The sequence below is a fragment of the Lepidochelys olivacea genome, assembly GCF_965140295.1.
Source record: "Lepidochelys olivacea isolate rLepOli2 genome assembly, chromosome: 2".
Lineage (NCBI taxonomy): Eukaryota > Metazoa > Chordata > Testudines > Cheloniidae > Lepidochelys > Lepidochelys olivacea.
The window spans coordinates 211,030,637-211,055,250 of record NC_140412.1 but is presented as its reverse complement, the minus strand read 5'-3'; the positions used below and the strand labels follow the sequence as shown (position 1 = coordinate 211,055,250).

Sequence of the window (24,614 nt, the reverse complement as noted above, 5' to 3'; positions counted from 1 at the left end):
TGAGGGCATCTTCATCATCTGGACCCATGGAAAAGAAGCCCTTGAGGAATTCCACCATGATTTCAACAATTTCCATCCCACTATCAACCTCAGCCTAGACCAATCCATACAAGCGGTCCATTTCCTGGACACTACTGTGCTAATAAGTGATGGTCACCACCCTAGACTGGAAACCTACTGACCACTATACTTAGCTACGTGACTCCAGCTTCCATCCATGACACACCACACGATCCATTGTCTACAGCCAATCTCTATGATACAACCGCATTTGCTCCAATCTCTCAGACAAACACCTACAAGATCTCTATCAAGCATTCTTAAAACTACAATACCCACCTGCTGAAGTGAAAAAACAGACTGACAGAGCCAGAAGAGTACCCAGAAGTCACCTACTACAGGACAGGCCCACCAAAGAAAATAACAGAACGCCACTAGCCGTCACCTTCAGCCCCCAACTAAAACCTCTCCAGCATATCATCAAAGATCTACAACCTATCCTGAAAAATGATCCCTCACTCTCACAGACCTTGGGAGACAGACCAGTCCTCGCTTACAGACAGTGCCCAACCTGAAGCAAATACTCTCCAGCAACCACACACAACACAACAAAAACACTAACCCCTTGCAACAAAGTTCGATGCCAACTCTGTCCACATATTTATTCAAGTGACACCATCATAGGACCTAATCACATTAGCCACGCCATCTGGGGCTCATTCACCTGCACATCTACCAAAATGATATATGCCGTCATGTGCCAGCTATGCCCCTCTGCCATGTACATTGGCCAAACAGTCTCTACACAAAAGAATAAATGGACACAAATCTGACATCAGGAATCATAACATTTAAAAACCGGTAGGAGAACACGTCAACCTCTCTGGCCACTCAGTAAAAGACTTAAGGGTGGCAATTTTGCAACAGAAAAGCTTCAAAAACAGACTCCAATGAGAAACTGCTGAGCTTGAATTAATATGCAAACTAGATACCATTAACTTGGGTTTGAATAGAGACTGGGAGTGGCTGGGTCATTACACATATTGAATCTATTTCCCCATGTTAAGTATCCTCACACCTTCCCATCAACTGTCTAAATGAGCCATCTTGATTATCACTACAAAAGTTTTTTCCTCCTGTTAATAGTTCATCTTAATTAGCCTCTTACAGTTTGTATGGCAATTTCCACCTTCTCTGTATGTGTGTGCGTATATATATCTTAATAGATGTTCCATTCTATGCATCCGATAAAGTGGGCTGTAGTCCACAGAAGTTTATGCTCTAATAAATTTGCTAGTCTCTAAGGTGCCACAAGTCCTCCTGTTCTTTCATTTACCACTGGCTCACACAGGAGTTGTGCAAACTGAACCTGACATTTTCATTAATGAAAATACTTGCACAGGATATCAGCTTCATAAAACCCAATAAACAAGCACTTACACTTTGATTTACCTTCTCAGCAATCACATGTCACCGTTGACAGTCCTCCTGCACCAGCGGTACCTAAGGACTTTGATTCAGTTAAAATGCAAAATGACAGCAAAAAAACAAAAACAAAAAAATCCATACCTAAATCTCAACAGGCCAAAAGCAGGGACATACCTTTTAACCCATTTACAAAAGACGCATCGGGCTTTGAGAGCCAAGTTACCTGCAGTCCCACCCAAGCCTCTCACTTTCATGCGATTACCATCCCATGTGTTTAATCATGGAGCTTTCCTCCTGCAGATCCCAGTCAGTTTTCAAAGCACTGCCAAACCTGAGACACCAGTGTATTTAAAAAAGAAAACAGATACAAAGCAGCCAAGCACTAACTTAAGGGCTTGTCTACACTGGTAATTTACAGCGCCGCAATTTTCTTGCTCAGGGGGTGTGAAAAAACACACCCCGAGTGCAGCAAGTTTCAGCGCAGTAAAGAGCCAGTGTAAACAGTGCACCAGGTGGTTGAACTCGGGCCTGCACAGCAGTGTAGATGCTGTAGCCCCAGGTTGGGACCTAGGGTTCAACCATTCCTAACCTGGGGTTACAAATGAGTGCAGATGCTCAATCCAGTGGTCCTCAAACTTTCTGTCATGGCCCCCCTTACCCATAATGCGATCAGTCCATGCTCCTCCCAGAGGACGTCATATGGGACTGTCAAAAGCCTTGCTGAAGCCCAGGTATACTACATCCACTGCATTCCCCTTATCCACCAAACTTTGATAAGGTAGCTAGAAGGAAATCAAGCTGGTTTGGTATTTGTTCATGAAAAATCCACACTGATTGCAAGTGATCGCCCCTTCATCCTCCAAGTAGTCACCAACTGAATGTTTTATACATTGCTCTAGTAGCTAGTAATCAAAATATAGCCATTCTACAGGAACAGCCCTAATGTATTTTTATTTATTTTCCATTTTATACACAACATAAAAAGCATCTATCCAGATCTTTAAGTGCCTCTGACAAATATTTAAAATGCAATACAGGTCTTAAGAATACCATACCACCAACCAGCCATTCCCCACCCATAAAACCAAAATTATCCAACCAAAAAATAAAATTAAACAATGCCAACCATCCCCACAAGCAGGGCCTTCCTTAGGAATATGCAGCATATGCAGCTTTGTAGGGCACCCAAAAATTTGATCTGAGTGTCCACCCTACCGCCTCTTCCTATCTCTGTTCTGACCCTTCCTGCAGGCTCCCACAACTAGCTGCTGCAGCCTGGTGAGTCTTCCTCCAGAGGGATCTAGTAACTTAACAGTGAAAGCGTCTTCCAGCCTGCCAGACCTATTAGCACAACACTGAAACTGTTAAAGAGCAATTAATATGATAATGAAGCCATTTAACAGGCATTTGCCAACCCCCAGGTATATACTGTTAGTTTCTGAATTTACTGACAAAAACAGTTGTGCATTCCTGTAATATTTTCTCAGAACATGTTAGTCTACAGGACCTTAGTTTAAATTTGCTTTAAAAATGTTTCATTAGCGTGTTGCTGAAGATTGTAAAATCACATCTCTAAAAAAATCCTTGCATAGATTTTTAAATGCACAATCTGAGTATTCATCTTTAGCCTAAAATGCTCGGATCTTCAGACATAGTTTTTTAAATAAATCCTTCAAAAGACCACCCTTATCTAAAATAGACATTTTAATTTTAATTACTATAGTACAAAAAACTTGCTTCCAAAGTCTTCCTGTTCATCCCCTTTTCCCCTTCACCCCCCTGTTGAAGAGAGCCCTTAAAGGGACAACACCCCTTTTTTCCCAGATAGCTGGACAAAGCAGTTTCCCTTTCTTTATTTCTGACTATTTGATGAACTAGTTTTAAGAGAACCCTCCAGCAAAATCAGCACCTTTGTAAGATACAAAATCCTGCGTTATCCCTAAAACCTTTGGAAACATATTTTTTAAAGTTGGTGAAATTTCATAAAAACATATCTATTGTTATGGAGATCACACAAAGTAAATTAGTGTTTCCTTTTTCTAAAAGCAATGAACATTGTTATGAACACACTAAACCTCTGTGACTGATTAATTTAAAATAATGTCTTTGTTTCAGTGAGTTAAATATGTAGTAATCTGGAATGATTACTTTATGAAGTCTTAAGAGTACATTTAAAATATAAAATCATCTTAGAAATACTGATTCAGAAAATGTAAAACAGAGAAGAGCTGCATCAAGTATTCCATAATATTTAATGTTGTATAATCAGCAGGACAGCTGACTTGACCTTACTACAAAGTTTTTGCAAATAAATCTCTGACAAACTTCAGGGTGTATCAAAAAACCCGTGACTGACATTTTTTATTCGCAAATTTAGTGCTTTTAATTAGGTACCTTCTGCATGTCCAGTCTTCACCATCTGGCATGCAGTGGAAAACATGCTCCATTTTCTTTAGAAATGAAATTGCAGAAGCATGTTTTTTTTCAAATGTCATTTGCTTCATTTGGGTTCAGGGATTTGTCTGGAAGGGGGTGAGTAGGGAGGGGGAGGGAGGAGAGGAGGGAGACAGTGGGGAGAGGATGGGGCCTGGACAGAGTGGGGCATGGCCTGGGGTGGAGCAGGGGTGGAGTATGGGCAGGGCCATAGGCAGAAGAGGTGGACTGTGGAGCTAGCCTCCCCAAGCGGCAGCTTCACCCACTGCCCATGACAGCAGGGGAGAGTGCACACCCAGCGTGCACTGCAGTCTCCTTAGGCAGGGGCCATATTCACAGAGCCGAATGCACTGGTGCTGTGCATTCTACATGAGGGAGAGGGTACGGGCATCTCTGCAGGGAACTGTGACTCTCCGCCACCATGAGGTGGGCTGGGCAGCTCGGTATCCTTTCTGCCTCATCCCTCCCCCACTGGGCTGCGAGCCCAGGCTGCCATCAGGCATGGGGCACCAGTTTAATAATACTGTGTAGAGCCCCATAAATCCTAAGGATGGCCCTACCCAGTTATCCACCCTAACCACCTTCCTCTATCCAAAACACCTGTGTTAAAAATCTTTCATGAAGTACCATTTGCCAACAGCCTCCCACATTTCTAAAGCACAGGACTCTGGCTCAAGTATGTCGACTCATCACAGGCAATTTGAGGCAGTCGCACAAGAAATGACGTAGTATCTCACGTGGGCAGAGGAATCTGAGCAGCAGGCACTTTGTTCCAAAGGCAAACTGCAAGTCATTTGGGACACCAGAGTACAATTTCCAGTTAACTCAAACAGTAGTACTGAGGGAAAGGCTAAATATTATAAGATTTGCAAAGAAAAAAATTATAGGAATCAACAATACCTGTGCGGAATTTTTCACAGAGAAAGCTTTTAGGGTTTCTAGCTATTAAAAAGAAAAAGAAAAAAAAAACATCTCCTTTCAACTGGTCACATTTCAGTCTCTTGTCTCACATGATGTCATAATCCTGCTGGTTTTCAAGCCCACAAAATGACTCTTCCAGCTAAAACAAGGAAGACTTCATATTTTAGTGTAACAAACCAGCAAAAGAGTCCCTACTCATTTCAGGCAAAGCAGGAACCCTAACAGTAGAGTTAATAATCCCGACTGTTAATCATTTTAACATCCAGAAGCTTTGTATAGAGCTAGGATATTATAATAATGTTTAAGTAACATTACACTCAAGAATCTTTTTGGATTTAGTAATTTGATGTATGATATGAACCAAATTAAAGTAATTTTTAAAGGGACTGTCAATGTAATTCACATTTCCACTTTAAAGATATATATAAGCATAGGGTGTAAAACTGTATGCTTCCATGGCAGCACACAATATATTTTGTTTCATAAGATGTTTTTAAAACTATTACTGCCATTGAGTGGTTTATGTTTTATGACCCAGATCCTCAAAAGATATTTAGGTACCTATATGGATAGCCAACCCTAAGAGATGGATTCAGGTCTGGTGTAAGTGGCAGCAACTCCACTGATTTCCATCTGAAAGAAATTCAGTTCAACATTTTGAAATCCACCTATTAGTACAATCAATCAATCAATCAATGAAGTCTTCCCTAAGAGCCTAAAATGAAGTTACACCCTTTGCTATTAAACTTCAAAAACCCAGAGTACTGGGGACTTCAGATCATTTTGGGCCATATCTTATTCCCACAGGTAATTTTACTATTTATTAGTAGTCAGAATTAAATGGTGGCTATTCAGAAATCAGTAGAAATTACCACTTTCAAATGATTACTGTTCTCAGAACATGTACCCAGTGTCAACCCTCATATCTATTAAGATTAAGTTATAGCAAAAATGAAGTATTTGCCACTGACAGTGCTTTTAACCCTTAAAACACTTTATTAATGTAAAGCTAACTGTACTGGTAGGTAGGGAGGTATTGTCCCTATTTTATAGAGGAGTACAGAATCTCAATCCTGCACAGAGCTGGGTAGAGCTGTGTGGAGAATGAAAATTCCATTTCATGAAGGATTTAAGATTTCAAAATTTGCCTTCATTCCAAATTGGAACAAAACTAAAATTTCTAAATTCTCTGCAAAGGAAAATTCGAAGGAAAAAAATAATTTCAGGTGGAGCAAACTGTTCCATTTTAACCATGCTGAAATGTTTCATTTTGATTTTGAATTTTGCATAATACAAAAAAAATGAAATGTAAATAATTTCAAAATAATCAAAACATTTCATTCCAAAAAATGAAAATATAGGTTGTTGGAACATTTTTTCCATTCCCTCCCCTACCACCTTCCAAAACAAAGGTCCAGTGAAAGTGACCTGATTTCACACAAGGTTTTGATTTTGATGTAACTGCATATTCTCACAGAATATGGTTCCATCGAAGTCTCTCCAACTACTTCTCGTGGCAAGTACTTCCTATGTGGCAACTTCAATGGAAGTTGAGTGTGCAGAGCACCTCTATCTAGGTTTTTATATTGGGCCCAAACTATGAACACCGCAAAAGACTGGGCCCAAAGAAATTAATTTATTGCCATCAAGAGCATCAGAACCAGGACTAAAACTCCTATACAGGAACTCGTCACTTAACGTTGTATTTATGTTCCTGAAAAATGCGACTTTATGTGAAACGATGTTAAGCGAATCCAATTTCCGCATAAGAATTCATGGGGGGGGGGGGAGGTTCCAGGGAAATTTTTTTCACCAGATATATATATACATACATACACACACACACACAGTATACGTTTTAAACAAACAATTTAATACTGGTACACAGCAATGATGATTGTGAAGCTTGGGTGAGGTGGGTGCAGTCAGAGGGTGGGATATTTCCCAGGGAATGTCTTACTGCTAAATGATGAACTAGCCCTCAAGGGTTAACTCATTGTTGTTAATGTAGCCTCACACTCTAAGGCAGAAGGAAGGGGAGACAGCATAGCAGACAGAGACACACACCATGTGTGTGTGTGTGTGTGTACGCACTCTCTGCCCTATGGAAGATTGAATAAGCAGGGTGCAGGAGCAGGGAGCCCCCCCTTTCCTCCCTCCCCCACAGCAAGCAGGAGGCTCAGGGAGCAGCTCCAAGGCAGAGGGCAGGAGCAGCACATGGCAGTGGGGGGAGGGACAGCTGAACTGCAGGCAATTGATAGCCTGCTGGGCAGCTGCTGCACAGGGAACCTGCTAGGGGGGTTGCTGGTGCACCCTAGTTCCAAGCCCCCACCCGCTCGCTCCAATGGGCTGCTCTTCCTGCAAGCAGTGGACAAAGCAGGCGGCTACCAAACTACATTACAAGGGAGCACTGCGCAACTTTAAACGAGCATGTTCCCTAATTGATCAGCAACGGAACAATGAAACAACGATAACCAGGACAACTTTAAGTGAGGAGTTTCTGTATTTGTAGCTTCCTCTTGTAGCTCTTCTCTTTCTCAATTTAAATATAAAAGGGTTGTTTCTCTTAAACAACCATAGAAAGAAGAAAATAATTCAGTTTTGATAATCTCATATAATTTACCACAAAGTCTTCAGTAAATATATGTGCACTTTATGACTCAGTAACATTACCACAATTATCTTCATTTATAGCATGGGAGAATATTTGATACTGCTACTACTTCTACTGTGGATTCTTCCTCCACCACTATTTTCTTGCCATAAACTCTCTTATAATATACTTTGAAATTAGTGAGCAGCAGAATTAGGTCTATTCTACAACTACAGTAAATGGATTCTGAAAGGGCTGTTTTGTTCAGGAACAGACATAAATCATTTTCATAGTTATTATTCATTTCTACTGTGAACACAACTGGTATTTAACACAAAACCAAGTACTGTATTAGTAGCTTTGTGTCATGTTAGCTACACTTTGATTATGCTTCAATATGCCATGTTGTCTCTCTCACTTTAATAGCGAGTTTAACAGAGATCAAAGAAGAGTTGTCAGCAGTGCAACACAAAAGCTTCTGGAAATATATTTTTAGAAAGTCTCTGGGAAAAGAATCTTTATATTGTGTCAGTTGGTTTTGTTTCAAGTAGCAGCTCTGCCTTACAGATGATGGATTGAAAGATACATTCCCCCACCCCCTTTTGGTTACATTTGGAAAGTAGCTAGTTCTTAGAGAGTTAGGTTCCAATCATTAGAAACTCATAAAATTAGGTTTATTCTTTATATATATTTGTTTCATTTTTTTCAGGAATTTAGTGTTATTTTGTTTTATCCATTTTACCCACATGGGGAGGGGAGGGGGGAGAGGTGGTTGATTGCAGAGCAAGTCTGCCCCATGCTTACCCCTCAGTAACAGATCCTGTCTTTTGGTGTTGGACCTGGCTCCGCACTCCAGGCATTGCAACCTGGCACATAGGGTCATAGCACTGCTCAGGTTTGGCCTGGCCACCCTTCCCTCATTATGACAGAGAGGCAGCCGGGGCAAATTTGAGTGAGTGGCACAGTGACCCCAGGCACTAGGTCACAATGCCACTCCCAAATTTGCCCTGCCCCTCCATCCCAGTGATGATGATAGAAGGGCAGCAGGGCCAAACCTGAGAGGTGCTAAGACCACGTGCACCAGGTCACAGCTCTCAGAATGGAAAACAAGGCCCAACCCTGGCGGATAGGAGCCACCTCTGCAGTGTGAGTTTTTCATTTTATTTCATGCTATTTTATATTTGTGAAAAATGTGGGGATCTTCCAAAAGATCAAGTTTAGTTTTTGAACTGTCATTATGGACATAGTTTTACTACTAATCTCCCATACTTGAACCACTACAGTGGCAGAGCTGCAGCACTGATCTATCTGACATTTGCTACAGGGACAGGAGGGATTCTCCCATCGCTGTAACATATCCACCTCCCCAAGAGATGGTAGCTAGGTCAACAGAAGAATTCTTCCATCAGTCTAGTGCCATTTACACCTGGGGTTAAATTGACTTAACTACGTCTCTCAGCAGTGTGGATTTTTCACACCCCTGAGAGACAGAGCTATACCAATGTAACTTTTAAGTGCAGACCAACCCTAAATCTCACTAAAATAATCTAAATAGGAGCAATGCCCAACTACCTAAACTCAGTAATGAGCTTTCTCTAAATGGAGCATCCCACAGACAGGGAAAACAAGAATATAGCCTAATCTGAGCTTTAAATTTTTTCACTACAAACTCTGTAGCTCAGTGGTTCCCAAACTTGTTCCACCGCTTGTGCAGGGAAAGCCCCTCCCAGGCCGGGCTGGTTTGTTTACCTGCCGCGCCCGCAGGTTCGGCTGATCCAGCTCCCTGTAGCCGCGGTTCGCTGCTCCAGGCCAATGGGAGCTGCTGGAAGCGGCGCGTGCCAAGGGACTAGCACAGACTGTAAGGCCTAGCTCTCCTAAACTTCAAATGCTACTGCAGACAGCTCACCTAAAAATCCAACAGACTGAATTTCAGACACATGGATACACATCACAATAATGAATGGAGCAGTCAGCCTTCCCAGCTCTTCTACTCAAGGCCACGGTTTAGCTGAAGCAGTAAGAATTTGTGCTTTTCTCTTAGCTTGTGAGCACTGTCCACACACATGAAGATACAATGTCTAATAGACTGTGGATGCAAATAATAAACAACAACAGCGACATCGGTTTCTTTTATACATAGTGAAAAGAGGAAAACAGTAAATATGTAACTGGAAATACTTTTAAGTTTCACACTTTCTTATCCTGACTAGTAGAGACCCCCAGTATGCCTGTCTTTAAATCAGGCCTCTCCCACAATACCACAAATGGATGACAGCAGAATAAACTGACTCAGCTAGATCACCTGTTTAGATTTCAGACACAAAAGAATTTTAATAACTGACCCAATACTACAAACCAGAAAAGGTCAGTTTTCAAAAACTATACCTTCAACTGTGACAGTATCTCATTGCAACTCCCATCCAAACTGGAAGAGGAACTTCAATAAATAGATAGAACTACAAAGTAGCAATCTAAACCATAAGCATCCCTGAAATATACATCTAGATAAGAGGCAAACTGCAAGCAGAACTTCTAAGGTATCCTAAAGGAAGACACCAAATAGATGCTCCAAACAGGCGCATGCCACTTTCTCCTAACCACTACAGAGAGAATTCCAATAGAAAGTAATGCTTCTTTTTGATGCCAGCAATCATTAACAAAATGAATTTCAAGAGTTGGATATGTGGGCAAATGACTCACACCATACACACACACTGCTCTCAGATCCAAATCAATTTCTATTCACAAATAAAATCCCAATTTAGTCAGTTTTAGTTTCAAACCTCCAATCCAACAGAAAATGACAATGCAAAAAATTAACACTATCTGCCAGGAAATTGATCATCATAACGTGACTAACAAAACTGATCCCTACATTTACCTACACATATGGCGAAACAATATACAAGATTCAGAACAAACCACAGCTTGAATCAGATGGTCACAGGGCCAGCTGGAGTAAAGCTGGGCTTTCATAGGCTAACTATTCACAATGTTTGAAAAATATAGGCAAATGATTACAGTCCTGAAGTTACATTGGCCCAAATCCTCAAAAGTATTTAGATGCTCAACTCCCATTGATTTCAAATACCTAAATCCCTTTTTAATATGGAGCAATGGCCCAGATCCTCAAAATAAGTTACTGTTTTAAACAGCCCTTTTTATACCCAAAGAGATTCTACTCCACTTATTTACTTGTGTATGCAAATTTAACATAAGAAGTTTGTAGATTTACCTGGGTAGAACAATACTACAGATTCTTCTGTAAGGACAGTAAGATTTGTTCCATACTCAGACAAGAAGTCCCATTGCTATGTGCATTTGTGCTGTTACAGGACAGCACACCCTAAACAATTTTATACTAATGTATAACATAAGAGTATCAAACTTCTAAAAATCTGAAGCCATTTGCTTCTGCACCAATATAGAATACTGCTACACCGAGTATGTGTATAATACGCTGATAACAATGCTGAACCAGACACATGCTTTTCTAACTCCCACTTTTTTAAAAGTTAATATGAAAGACCACCACAGATAAGGTCAAAATCCAGTCTCAGTTACATTGGCATAAACCCCACTGACTTCAATGTACAGACACTGGATTTTGAGTATTTATCTGTATATAGTATTTGCTATACCATTGGTTTTAAATAGCAATAAGTCACCAGGCCCAGAAGAGCTCTGAAGGAGTTCAAGTATGAACTGAGATGCTAGCAAAAACATGTGCTCTAACTACAGTTAACCACTGTAATAGATAATTGTTATTCTCCAACATTGTCCCTATATTTTAAAAAGAAATTATCTGGAGAATTACAAATCTGCACCTTTCATATCTGTACCTGCTAAACTGGTTGAAATGCAAATTAAAAATAGAAGGATTAAAATAAAATCAGAAGACAATGACGTGATAGACTAACCGTCATGGTGCCTGCAAAAGGAAAACTCACATCTCACTAATCTATTATAATGATTTGAATATAATCAATAAAGTAGCGGATAAAGGAGAACCAGTTGACAGAATTTCTTTAGACTAGGTCCCTGTCCAGAGGCCACGAAAGACATTAAATAGTCATGGGGTGAGGAGGCAAAGTATCTTAATACCTCAAACACTGGCTAAGAGACTGGAGATGGAGCAGGATTAAACAGTCCTTTCTCATCCTGGCAGAAAGTTAGCCGCAAGGTACCTCAAAATTCCATGGTTGGTCTAGTGTATTTAATAGATTTACTAATGACCTGGAAAGGGGGAGCGAGGGGGGAGTGACTAGTGAAGTAGCAAAATTTAGTTAAGAAAATTACTTAGATTAGTCAAGACTAGAGAGCAACTGGTCTGTGAGCAACTTCAAAGGGACCTAACCAAGGCAGGTAAATGGGTAACATGATGCCAGATGAATTTCAATGCTGATAAATGCAAAGTAATACTCACTGGAGGGAAAAACTACTCACACATTTGAGGGTTTTAAGATAACTGTATCAACTCAAGAAAAGGACCTGGATGTCATTGTAGAAAAAACTCATTGAAGATCTTGACTCATTGTGCAGCTGTTGTCAAAAAGAGCTAACAAAATGTTAGGATGCTAAAATAACAGGATGGAGAATAATACAGAAAATATTATATCATTATATAAATCAATGGTGCAGCCTCATCTTCAATACTGTGTGCAAAACTGGTCACCTCATCTCAAAAAGGGTACTTCAGAACTAGAGGGAATTCAGAATAGGGCAATCAAAATTATTAGGGGATGGGAAAACTTAAAAGATTGAGACTGCTTACTTTAAAAAGGAGATGAAGAAGAAGGGACAAAAAAATATAAAAAAAATAATGAATGATCTAGCAAATGAACACAAGAACAAGGGGACATTCAGTGGAATTAAAAAGTGGGAAATTCAACCTTGATAAAAGACAACACGTAATTAAGCCATGCAACTCACTGTCACAAGATGTAGTCAAAGCCATAAACTTAGCAAGATTCAGAAATGGATTGGACATTTGAGAGTAACAGGAATATCCAGTGGCTAATGCCAACAGATTTTGTAATAGGTATTTAACCTCATGCTTCAGAGTTTAAGAAAGCCTCTAATTACACAAGAATAGAAGGAAAGTGTGGGAGACAGGTTACCCAACATTTGCCTAATACTTCAAAGGAAGGTGCGTAAAACACCATACAGCTGCTGTTGGCTACTGTCAGAGACAAGATACTGACAAGATGGACAATCAGTCTAATCTAGTATGGTAAATCCTTTGCTACCTGTCTATCTACTAGCATAATTACAGGTGTGTGTGCGCAGTACTTGTGTGTCTACCGTTCTTTAACAGTTATTTATTGGTGTTTCAAAGAATAGCAAATGTCCTAGTGTTGTGCATACATATATTGCTACATTAAATTAGATCATGGATTTGAAGAAAAAATGTCCTTTTAAAAATAGAAATTCTGATAATTTCTCAGTGTATATGTAACCCACACACCTTCTGGGTGTGGTGTTCTGTCCCATCTAGTGGCACCGAGACCACTTAGAGAGTTAAATTAGTCTTCTCTACAGCCTTAGCTAACAGTAAGTTGGCTTTTAGCACATGTGGTAGAGGCTCATGCACTAAACTCCAGAGGTACCCAGTTTGATCCTGTACCACGATGACTGGGGTCATCGGCATTACATATACGCTAGTAAGGATAGAGAAGATATTGCAATAAAAACAGGCAGAATTCCTGCAATTCACCTTAGAGTGCCAACAGCTCTGAGGTCTGTCCTGCCAACCTAAAGGATCACTACTGATCTGCCATGATTCATTCAAGTGCAGAGAAAAACAAATTAAATAAACAGCATCAGTAAAATCAATTTGCAACTCTTTATGTTTTAGTATTGTCAATTTAATGAGATAATACAACTAAATACCTGCTAAATATCTCTCTCCTCTACTCTTCAACTCAACAATAAAAACATATGCCAAGATATTCATTTTGCATTTTATATAGTTTGTTCAATTTTATATATGTGCATGCATGGGCACGCACGCACAGTTATATGTAGAGGTGTGTGTGTTGTTTACACTTATACATGCCCCTGACAGTTTTCTGATTGTGCACACTCATCTTTCTCCCTACCTCTTCATATTTAAAAATGACTTCACGCACTATTGAATTGCACCCACCTACATGCAGCAGTTGTTTAACAGTGCACAACAGCACTGTTTATCATGGATATGATAGCCATTAACTATCTATAATTACATGGGGAATTTTAGGTAGGTGGAATGCAGTTACCCAAGTCAGAATTTGGCCAGAACACTAGGTTAAACACCCATATTCTTGAGAAAAATGCCATGAAATCTTTAGCAATTGCAAATGGTCAGGACCTTGATTTTAAGTCTCTTCCAAAATAGTGCCCCTCCTGCAACATGATGCCCCTAGTACTGACTTTAGTCATCTACTCATCACCACCACTACTTTCTGCAGCCATATAGCTAAGAGTTATTGAGGAGAACCTACAGCAAGTGATAGGCACTCCTTTTTAATCCATGCAGATATAAGTCTAAAGAAATAAAGTAAAAAATTAATAAGCATGTATTCATCCAACCCCACCTCCTGTAGTTTTTGATATCTGATACACTATGGCTCAAAGTAGCATAGGAGTTGCATTTCTAATTTCCTGGAAACTTTGCCCTGATTGTTTTGGCACTATCTGCCTTCCCTTGGGATGAAGCCCCCTTCCAGAGGAACGAGACAGGCGGGCACAGAGAGATGAAAGCTACACCTCCAAGGCCCCTAGGTCACTGAATCTATGTCGAAGTCCATGGACCACCTTTGCCCCCAAATCCTAGAGCTGATCTGGAATAGTCCAGTCCCCATTGTAAAATGGCCAGAGTGCAGAGGCACCACAGCCAGGGCTTTTTTCTCCCAGGAATAGTCCCCATATTACGGACAGGATGGGTTGGCACAGAGCCATTATGTTGAGTTTATGGATTTCCTTTACACCAGGTAGCTGGTTAAGCCAGTTTTCTGGCAGCACTGTGCACCTGAAGCAGACCAAATCAGCCAGGGGAAGGACCTGAATTTGCCCTGTATTTCTGAGATATAGTCAGATATCTAAGGTTTTATAGCACTCTGAGAGACAGAGTTTGTATTACTCTACTTAGAGAAAGAGTATAAAAACTACATAACAAAAAGGTATGGTGTTTACACCCAATATGTTGTTGTTGGTTTAAAATGTCCTAAGATATATACAAAATACTGTTTCATCTTTTATCAATATTTCTTCATGATTGGTTCTGTTAAACTTGCATAACAGCTAAATTTCAAGATCTATAGACAGGGTAGAAAATGATTGGTTGGGCTGCGATGTTAGCCTGTGAACTTATTTTCACAAAGTATCTGTGAAGTTATTTTATAGATTTAATCCAAATTTAACTCTATGAAAATACTACATAAAAAAATACCACATATGCACCTAGTAACAGATATTTTAAATGTCCAAGTCAAAGACCAAAACAAAGATGTACACAGCTTCTTTGATTTTTTAACTAGATAAAAAGGGGAAGGGAACTTGCATTTATATTTGAAAAAAAAAAGAAAAGACAAATTAGAAGGCTTTTTGAAGTCAATGGGGTTACATAGGTTTTAAACCCGTGAGACAAGAATCAGGCTCAGTCATTGGTAGCATAAACAAGTTTCTACTGATTTATATGGATTGGCAAAACATAAAAAAACCCCTCTTAATTAGCAAAATGTTTTCTCTATAATATAACAAAAATACTGACTTGTAACTAATGAGAAGTGCTCTCCAAGGAATAACTAGTGAAAAAGTAATCAGTTAGAATAAAAGGTGTACTGTAGGAGTTGAGCAAGGCTCATTTATTTACATATACACCCTTTTATGTACACGGCTGCAGGTAGATCATTTGGCAAAGTCAAACTCTTCTGAACAAATAAACAATAAGCTAGTTTGAGATAAACAGTATTATACCAGTTACTAAAAGACAGAACCTCTTATGCTAGTGAGTAAAAGAGAGAACAGTCTGACCTTGTGCTCCAGCCTCGTGTTCACCACCACCACCACTGCCTTTATTTTGATGCTGAAACTTTCACTGAGAGCACAGTTATTGGAAAAAGATGTTTTCTAATGTCATGTAGATAAAGAATATAACACAGACTAAAATCAATACAAAATACCCAGGGTGAAAATGGCCCATGAGCTATGAGAATCTGAGATGCCCATAATGCAGCAAAACTTCACATAATTTGGCTTCAGAGTTTAATTGCATAGAAACTCAACCACTTCCATGCAGCAGAGTTGTGCTATGAATATCTCTGCATAGTCCAGCATGCAGAGGCATGTGTACCAAGGCAGGGGCATTGCCACTGGGTCCATGATTATAAGGTTCCCCCATATAAGAGGTTCAGATTTGTATTATTTTTATTACAGTAACACTTACAGGACCCAATCAACATCAAAGCCCTAGTATGCTAGGCACTGTACAAACATATAGCAAGAGACAGCCTGTACCCTGAAGAGGTTACAGTCTAGACAGACAAGACAAACAAAGGGTGGAACGGGAAACAGGCACAGTGAGTTGAAGTGATTTGTCCAAGGTCAAATAGTAGGTCAATGGCAGAGCCAGGCAGTGCCCTATACATTGGACCACATCATCTCTCACAGTGGCTATGGCCCCTATTCCAACTGAGGAACTAGCATAGAAACCATGGAGGGAATGCAGAGTTGGTCCACCCCATGAACATGGGTACGTGGGGGGCTGCATGGATCCCACAGAGCACAATCCCACTTATTTTCTTGCAACAAACCTATTTAGGCTTTCACAGGAAGGGTGCAAATTTAACTTCATCTGTTGTTTCAGCCAACTCATGCTGATTGGTGCAGTAAATCTCTAATGATAATTAATCTACATCCTTATCTTTAATTCAAACTCATTCAAACTAAATTTGCAATGAACAATCCAGCCAAGGAAAATATAAGGCATTTAAAGGTATGGAAACTATTTTCCATAAACAATAAACAAACTGGTTCCTTGTCTGTGAATATCATTTTAATTACGATAGGCTAGCATTACTGTGGGGAAAAACTTTTGTTTCATTACAGGAGTTTCCATCTGTTCAGTAAAGAAAGTGGTATATTCTGCTCCACTTTTTAAAAAAGTTACTGCCTCCTATTTTCAACATTATCATTAGCACAAAAATGTACATCTCGATGTGTAATTTCCTCAAGATACAGAATTACTATGGCACTTCCTGCTGAAAACATTAGCACCCAATACTTGATGAGTACAGCACAGTTTGAGCAAGATTCTATGGCATTTTTTGCGACATTCACACCAGCATCTGAGAAATCTACCATGAATTAACAAGTGTTGTGCATTTGCAAGTAAACAAACTTAAAAAAAAAATCAATCATACTACTCCACAAAGCAGACTTAGCTCATTTATTTTGAGAAATGTAGTTTAAGGGACTCTTGTCAGCTCAGATTTGAACAAAAACACCCAACAGGATCCTACAAAAGTTAAGGCCAATGGAAATTCTTTCATTACTTTCTTTTTAATTTCAATGGAAAGAGATCTTTTGTTCTTATACAAGCATTTCCCTGGTGGGTTTCCAAACCAAACACTGCAGCACTGCAGGAGAACCTGTAGGTGATGTCAATTAGAAACAGATGCTAAAAGAAAAATGAAAGTGACTATATTATTTTATTATCCAATCAGAGACAAATGCAAAAAGTAAATACATTTGTAGCATTCTTTCAGTTTTACTAAGCGAAGGTGTTGTTAATAATGCAAGGTAAAAGAAATCTGCTTAAAAAAAAATGAAGAGGTCAAATTCACTGAGGGGCATGTGCAGCCTGAGTCAGATTCTTTGGTTGGGGAGAACAAAAGTGGGTTTAGTCCACCTTTGTGCTTCCCCGTATTTTGGTCTGCTCAGCACCAATTCAGGTGGGGGTATGGTATGGCTAGACAAGGGACAGGGCAGAGGTGATGCTGGAGGTTCTATTGCTAATTGGAGAGGGCACATTATGGCTATGGAGCCTATGGCAGTCTCAGGATTAAAATAGCAACTGTGAAGGTAGCTGTGGAACCACTCCATGACTAAGGGAAGGAACCCTTCCAATCACCCCAGCTTCCAGACTGGTTACTTAGCAAGGTTCTACTGTATTTATGCATCACAGCCAGTCAATGTTTCCCACACAACAATATGACACATGATTATTATAAATATTCTCAGTTTTGTCACTCACTTTGAAACAGTTTGTATTAAAAAAACAAAACACCAAAAATATAGACACTGAAGTTACATAAGAATGGCCTACTGGATCAGACAAGTGCTCCATCTAGCCCAGCATCCTGCCTCTGACATAGGTCAGTGCTGGATGCTTCAGATGGAATGAACAGAACAGAGCAATATTCCAATGATCCATCCCCTGTTGTCCAGTCCCAGCATCTGGCAGTTGGAGATTCAGTTTCCCAGGAGCTATGGTGGTCACCATCCCACCAATGTCTTAATCATTACTCAGCATCTCATGTGTCACCAGTTACAATACTGCCAAATTAAAAGATACGATGAAACATTTGGTAGGCGTATATAATAAGCCAATTATTATAGGAAAAATTCAGCAGTATATATTTTTAGTCACATAACAATACCTGCTAAGCTGTACGCTGCTTGAAGTTACTAAGTGGAACTTCAAAGTCAGTAAAATTCAGGATTTAAAGCAAGTGCCACCAGTATTAGTCATTCCCCCTCTATAATGATGACAGTTACATCACCCACAATGATAGTCCAGTATTTTATTTTATACATTGATTTCAGTGGTTTTCCAGGGAACAGAATACTGTACCTTACACCCTTCATTAATGCTCTCATACAGAAAAACAATAAAGTCAATTATCTAAACACAGCCAATAGTGTTTATAACTGTAAAATATTTAGGGCAAAGCTCTTCCTCTCCTCTCTGATCCACAATCTGTACTGTATGTTCTGCACGTCCAGGAACATAACACAACCTGAACGCAATGGAAGCTCTACACATTAACAAATACAAACCGTGCAATAGAGAACTGCCTCCTGAATGGAAGACGCTTGCCCTTAAACTGGATGGTGTAGAACACACACCACGTTCTTTCTTTGTTGCCTTGTTTAAACTAAAATGAAGAACAAAAAGCCTGGGGTGCTGGAACAATTCATACAGTTGGGGTGCTGAGAGGCATTAAACCAAACTGTAATCACTGTATATGATGGAAAGAACTTCAAGCTAGGGGGGTGGCAGCATCCCCCTCACCTCCAGTTCTAGCACCTATGCGCAAAACTCAAATTTTCTTTCCTTTGGTATCCAACAAACACTTTTATTTAAAGTACCAACAATGTGACTGTGCTTTACAAGGTACAAATAAGTACAGTCTCTGCCCCCAAAACTAACAGAAACCTCCCAGAGCCAGATCTTGCAAACAGGCATAACAATGACTTTACTCACACAAGTAGCCCTACTGACTACAATCAATATTAATGAAAGTAAAGTTTTTTTCCATTCCCAGGTGGTTGTAGGACTGGGACCTGGAACATTGAACGGAGAAGACAGGATGCACTCAGAAGTTGAGAGGAAGGATTACCTTTCAACGTTCCATATTTTTTAAAATGATCACTTCTTCTTCCACTCTTCCCTATTCAGTGTTCTCCTTGAGTGTAAATAATTCAGTGCTCTTAGAGGGACCAGTAGGGGCCTGGATTTTGCTGAGGATCAGCCCTATTACCTGAATGCAGAAAGAGGAGGTCAGAGCTGACCTGTACAAATCTGAACTAGAAACCATGTCTTTCTTGACTTGCTTAAAGTCAAAAAAGAGATTACTTGAATTTTTTGTTTCCTCTAGTCCTTTAGGGGACTTCGCAGTCCCCAGAGATCTTTGGATGGATAAAACACATTCTCAGAGGCCCTGGGTCTAAAGGAACATTACTGGCCTCAGAGGGTATGTGTACACTGCAATTAAACATCTGCAGCAGGCCCATATCAGCTGACTCAGGCTCACAAGGCTTGGGATAAGGGGCTGTCTAATTGTGACGTAGACATTTGGGCTCAGGCTGGAGCCTGAGCTCTGGGACCTCGCAACCAGGGAGGGTTCCAGAGCTCAGGCTGTAACCCGAGCCCAAACATCTACAGCGCAATTAAACAGCCCCTTAGCCCGAGCCCCGTGAGCCTGAGTCAGCGGACATGGGCCAATCACTGATATCTAACTGCTGTATAGACATACCCAGAGAGGCTCCTCTGGGTCCAGTGGAGCAAAATATCAGCAAAATGAAGTTGTGGGTTCCTCTGACCAAAGAAAACTCTTTTCACGACCATCTAGATTAAAGAAAAGTTTATCTAGAATCAGTCTGCTCTACTTTGGCCTAGTTGTTTACCAGATCTGCATATGAAACACTAACATCTGCAGTCCAGAAATGGTTATTGAGCCTTTCCAAGCCTTGTTCTAGTAGGTCTTTTCTTTCAGCTCTAAATTCTACCAGTCTCTGAAATTAGGGAAAACCTGGTTATAGAGAATCAACACAGGTCAGAAATATATAGTCCAGTTTTTTGCTCCACTGAACTGAGGGGAACATGCATATTTTATATCACCTTATGCAAAGTAATTGTAAGGCAGTTCTTAGTCATTCCTGTCACAGACTGGAAGTTTGGAATTAGTCCTTGAACATTCTGTTGCCTAAATGGGGCACTGACAAGACTGACAGATCAAAGAGATGAAAATATTGACTTTTTTTCTTATATCTGTTTGCAGAGTTTATGCCATTCTTTATACATTTCTCTCTACCCCAAATGCTTCTTTTTTTCTAATTAAAGAAAATTTCAGCAGCACTTACTCACATGCAATCTTAAAAAGCTGCAAAAGCCTTAGCACTTATACTGTGCTTTATCATTGTTATATCGCAAAGCATGGTTATGTATCATTATCCCCATTTTATATACAGGGAAACTCAGAGAGAAATTAAGTGATTTGCCTTAAGTCACATAGCAAGTCAGTGTCAGGGCCAGGAACAGAACACAGGTCTCATGACTCCCAGTCCTATGCCCTATTCAGTGTGACAGGATGCCATCCTAGAAAAGTAAACAACAAACAAAAAGGGATTTCAGTGAGTCCGAGTTCACCTGAGAACAGTTTCACCTAATACCAAGGGTATGCCTACACAGCAGCTGGAAGCGTGCTTCCACGTGCAGGCAGAGAGACACACGACAGCTCTGCTCGAGAAAGCATACTAACAGCAGCAGAATGGGCATGCATGGTGACATGGCATGCTTAGGGATAGCCACCTTAGTACAAGTATAAACTCAGGTGGCTAATCCTAGCTGCTGCCTGTACCGCTGGGGCCACACTGTTTATTTTTTGCACACCAGCTTGAGCAGAGCTATCATATCTGTCTACCAAGGCTCAGAGGCACGCCCCCAAATTCTGTAGACATACCCTAAGAACGAATTAGTAGCAATGCACCTGCTTAAACCTGATGAAGCTGGATTTTTCCCTATGGATACACATACAGAGGAAGTCCCGTACACCAGACATATAGCTATCCCTTTTCTATACAGAAGGAGGCATGTGTAAATAACACCTTTTTAGGATCTTTCTGGTCACTTTGCTGAAACTGCTTGGGGTGGAGCTTCATAGGGTATGTCTACACTACAAATATCTGAATCAGGGTAGACAGACTCACGATAGCAGGGTTCAGGCTAGCATTGTGGACACTGCAGCTCCAGCAGAGACTTAGGATAGCCATCCAAGCTCAGACCTGGGATCAGGTAGGCTTAAGAGTCTGAGCTACCGCCCAAACAGCAGCATCCAAATTGCTATTTTTAGCACACTAGTGCGAGTCTGTGTATGCAAGCTGGGAGGCTAACTGCTAGCTGCAGTGTAGACACACCCATAGAGTCCTGGTGAAATGGAAGAATGGCACTATCTTGCTCAACAACACTGTCCCCCAGAGCCCAGAAATTTCCAGACAGATAACCCAACAGTGAGCACTACTACTGCATGGGATCAGGAGAACCCAGGCACTGGCCTAATGGCTCCTGCTGGAGCCATCCTGCATACAGTGCAGCAGCGACTCTTCTTGCAGCATGAACTCATTCCATGCAGATCCCAGAGATCTGTGGGGTTGTTTAGGGTCCTGGACTCCCAAAATCCACAGCTCCCACTCTCTTCTACAAAGATAGACAGCTCAAGAAAAACTGCAAGGTGAATCAAAGGAGATAGCAATCGGGCATTTGTTCTGTGATGCAAAGGTAGTGATGACATGACAACTAAGTGTCATCTGCTCTTTTGTGGTATATTTCTGCTGTACATGAGTATGTGCAGGAATCAAAGCAGCCAGTTTGGGGCTAGATGGTATGGAGTCTAGAGACAGCATGAAACATTAGCTGAGAGACGTGAAATAAAACCCCCGTGAGAAGACAGATGGGCAACTCAGATGCCCAAATATTTACAGTGTAAGTGTTCATGTTAACTATTTAAAGTCTGATTAAAGAACACAAGATTTATAAAAGGGAAATCATGTTAACAGATTTCCATAATCTGCTGTGGGTGGAATCTCATTGTAGTTTCATGAATGAGCAGAGTGTCTCATGGTAGATCTACACGGAACAAAAAAAAAAAAAAAAAAAAAGTGTGTGTGTGTTCTCAGTTTATCTAACTTTGGTTAAAATACCAATGAAGACACAGCAACTCACTTTAACTCAGGTTAGCACCCTAACCTAAAGCCTGTAGGAAACCTTGGGTTGAATTCAAGCTACAAACCCAAATTGGCACCATGTCTACACTACTATTTTAACCCAAATTAGCTAACCTGAGTTAAGAACAGTGCCGACATACCCTTAGAAAATGCCATTATTCCCCACCCCTTATTTGCCCTTGAGTATATGTGAAAGAGGACAAGAACAGCTGGAATGTAAAAGACTTGAGCTTCAAATCTTTCAAGAAATTATTAGAAATTACTTTCTAAAAACTGTGTGGAACACCTTAGCAGTGTCCTTTTGATACATTTTTGCAAGTTTTCCATATTAGAGGAAAACAAGATAAAAATATGAAGATTTGCATGAATAGCTGTATGTCTAACCAGTCCTAGCACTTCTTCAGCTATAGTGTTTGTTTTAAAATACATACCAGATAATGAGTAAACCCAATAATAAAGTATATCGATTTAAGCCCACTCCTCCACACTGATCCATGCAGGCAAACCTCTGCACATGTGTGGAGCTCCCCACCCATCTGTATTAGCTTTTATCATTAGGGCCTTATAAACAGACTTGAATTAGCACCTGTTGTGCCACTAGCACTGAGAAGAGTATGGTCCACTTGGAGGAACATGACTGGGAATTTTTGGTTACATTTCTGGCTCTGGCACTTACTCACTAAGTGAACCTTGGAAAATAATTTTAGCTTTTCTGTGCTTTGATGGCCCAATCTGCAAAATGGGAATAAATCCTTATTTTACAAATTAATAAAGACTAAATTAGGAATGTGAAAATTCATTATTGTGCTTTGAGATCTTGTTATGGTGCCACAGAAGTGCCTTATATCTAGAACTGGCCAGAAATTTTTCAACAAAACGCAGCTGTCAGAACACGCTGATTGGTTGAAGCCAAAACTTTTCACAGAAATTTACCCGTTTTGACAAAACTTTCATCAGGAAGGGTTTCTCGGGTCCAGGATGGAATTTCTGCTCCAGGAGAGAGACCCAGGCCAACAGTAGTCAATAAGCTGGTGAGTAAAGCACTGATTCAGACTAGGGGCTTGAACCCGAGTCTCGGATAAGTGCTCTAACCACTGGCCTATAAGCTATTCTGGAGTAGGTGTCTCTCTCCCCCAACCCCACTTGGGTTTTTTTGCAAGAAATTTCAAAAGGCCTGTTTGGTCCTAACAGGAAACTTTTTGATATCTTGAAATGCTACAGGGTGGAAAAACCATTTCCCAGCCAGAGCTGCTTATAACTTCCCGAGTAATTCCTGCTTATTGTGCATCCATGAAGCACTACTCCAGGGCTCACTGACTAATGTGCTAGCCAGAAAGCCCCCCTACCAGGGCATTGCTGGCGGGCCTTACGCCAGCCTGGGGCAGAACAAACCAAGACACCCAGACCTGGCCCAGCATTTGAACACAGCCCCTGCCATTCAAGCATGCAGCAAGCCCCACTTCCCTCTAGATCACAGAGGCAGGCGGTTATTGCTGGAGCCGGAGAAGGCACCGAGCTCTCTAGGTAGGAGCAGGACTCCTGCACCGGTGACTCACAGGACAGCCCCGCCCCACCCCCTCCTGCCCGGGCGAGCACAAGCCAGGGAGTCGAGCCGACCCCCTTGTGCACGGGGGCGGAAAGGGGCAGTTCCTGGGAACTCCCCTCCGCAGGGCGTGGGGCCGAGGCCACTGGTCTCCCGGAGCTGTCAGCGGGGGTTATGGGGGGGGAGCCGCTGCAGCTGCAGGGCAGGGCCAGCGGGTCACTCACTCACTCACCCGGCCCCCGGCGGCGGGGTTCTTCCTCCGCAGCGTGAGCCCGCTCCGCAGCCGCGCCGGCAGCTCCCTCAGCTTCTGCCGCAGCTGCACTTGCTGCTGCGGCTCGTGGTGCCGGGCGCTCGGCCTGCGGCTCAGGGCGGGCTCCGCGCTCTCGCACGGGGGCTGCATCTTGCCGGAGCCCACGGCCATCCCGCAGCCCTCCGGCCGGCGCTGGCGCCCCTCCGCGGAGCGAGCGCGGCGCTCCCCGCTGTCACTCGCGGCTCCCCTGCCCGCCGGCGGCGCGCACCTCTGCGCCGCGCGCGGGGCTGGGGGGCCGAGGGGCCCGCTGAGTCATCCCACAGGTGCAGGAAATGCTCCCGCGCCGGGCTCTCTCCACCCTTTCCTTCTCCCTGCGCCTCCCCTGGGGACGCTGCTCCCTGCCCGCTCAGTGGCTCTGGCAGTGACAAAGCGCAGGTGAGTGGTAGGGTGGAGGAGGTGCGGGGAGCAATCGGAATAAAGTCCTGTTAACTCCTTGGCTGTCAGCGCCCACCCACCGCCTCCTGTCCTACGCAATCGGTTTCCCGGTTAACCAGCACGGCTGCAATTCCAACGGGGCGGGGATGGTAGTGAAGACAAGGGACCAGCGGCAGCCCCATGGCTAGAGAGCTGGGCAAAAGTTTTCAGCCAGGACCCCTTCCTCCTGCCCAGCTGCAAAAGGCAGATGTGGATTGATCAATCCATTGCTTCAATGAAAAGAAGAAAACAAAACACCCCCC

General features: G+C 41.7%; 1 protein-coding gene across 1 annotated transcript in view; it reads right to left on the bottom strand.

Annotated features, from left to right (window-relative positions):
• RAPGEF5 (Rap guanine nucleotide exchange factor 5) overlaps nt 1–24,064 on the bottom strand; it is a 218,244-nt gene extending 194,180 nt beyond the window's left edge. Inside the window, exon 1 of the mRNA XM_084618683.1 lies at nt 23,860–24,064. Within this exon, the coding sequence (XP_084474809.1) occupies nt 23,860–24,048 (189 nt within the window). The 5' untranslated portion in view covers nt 24,049–24,064. The remainder of the gene's footprint in view (nt 1–23,859) is intronic.
• Nucleotides 24,065–24,614: the final 550 nt, after the last annotated feature.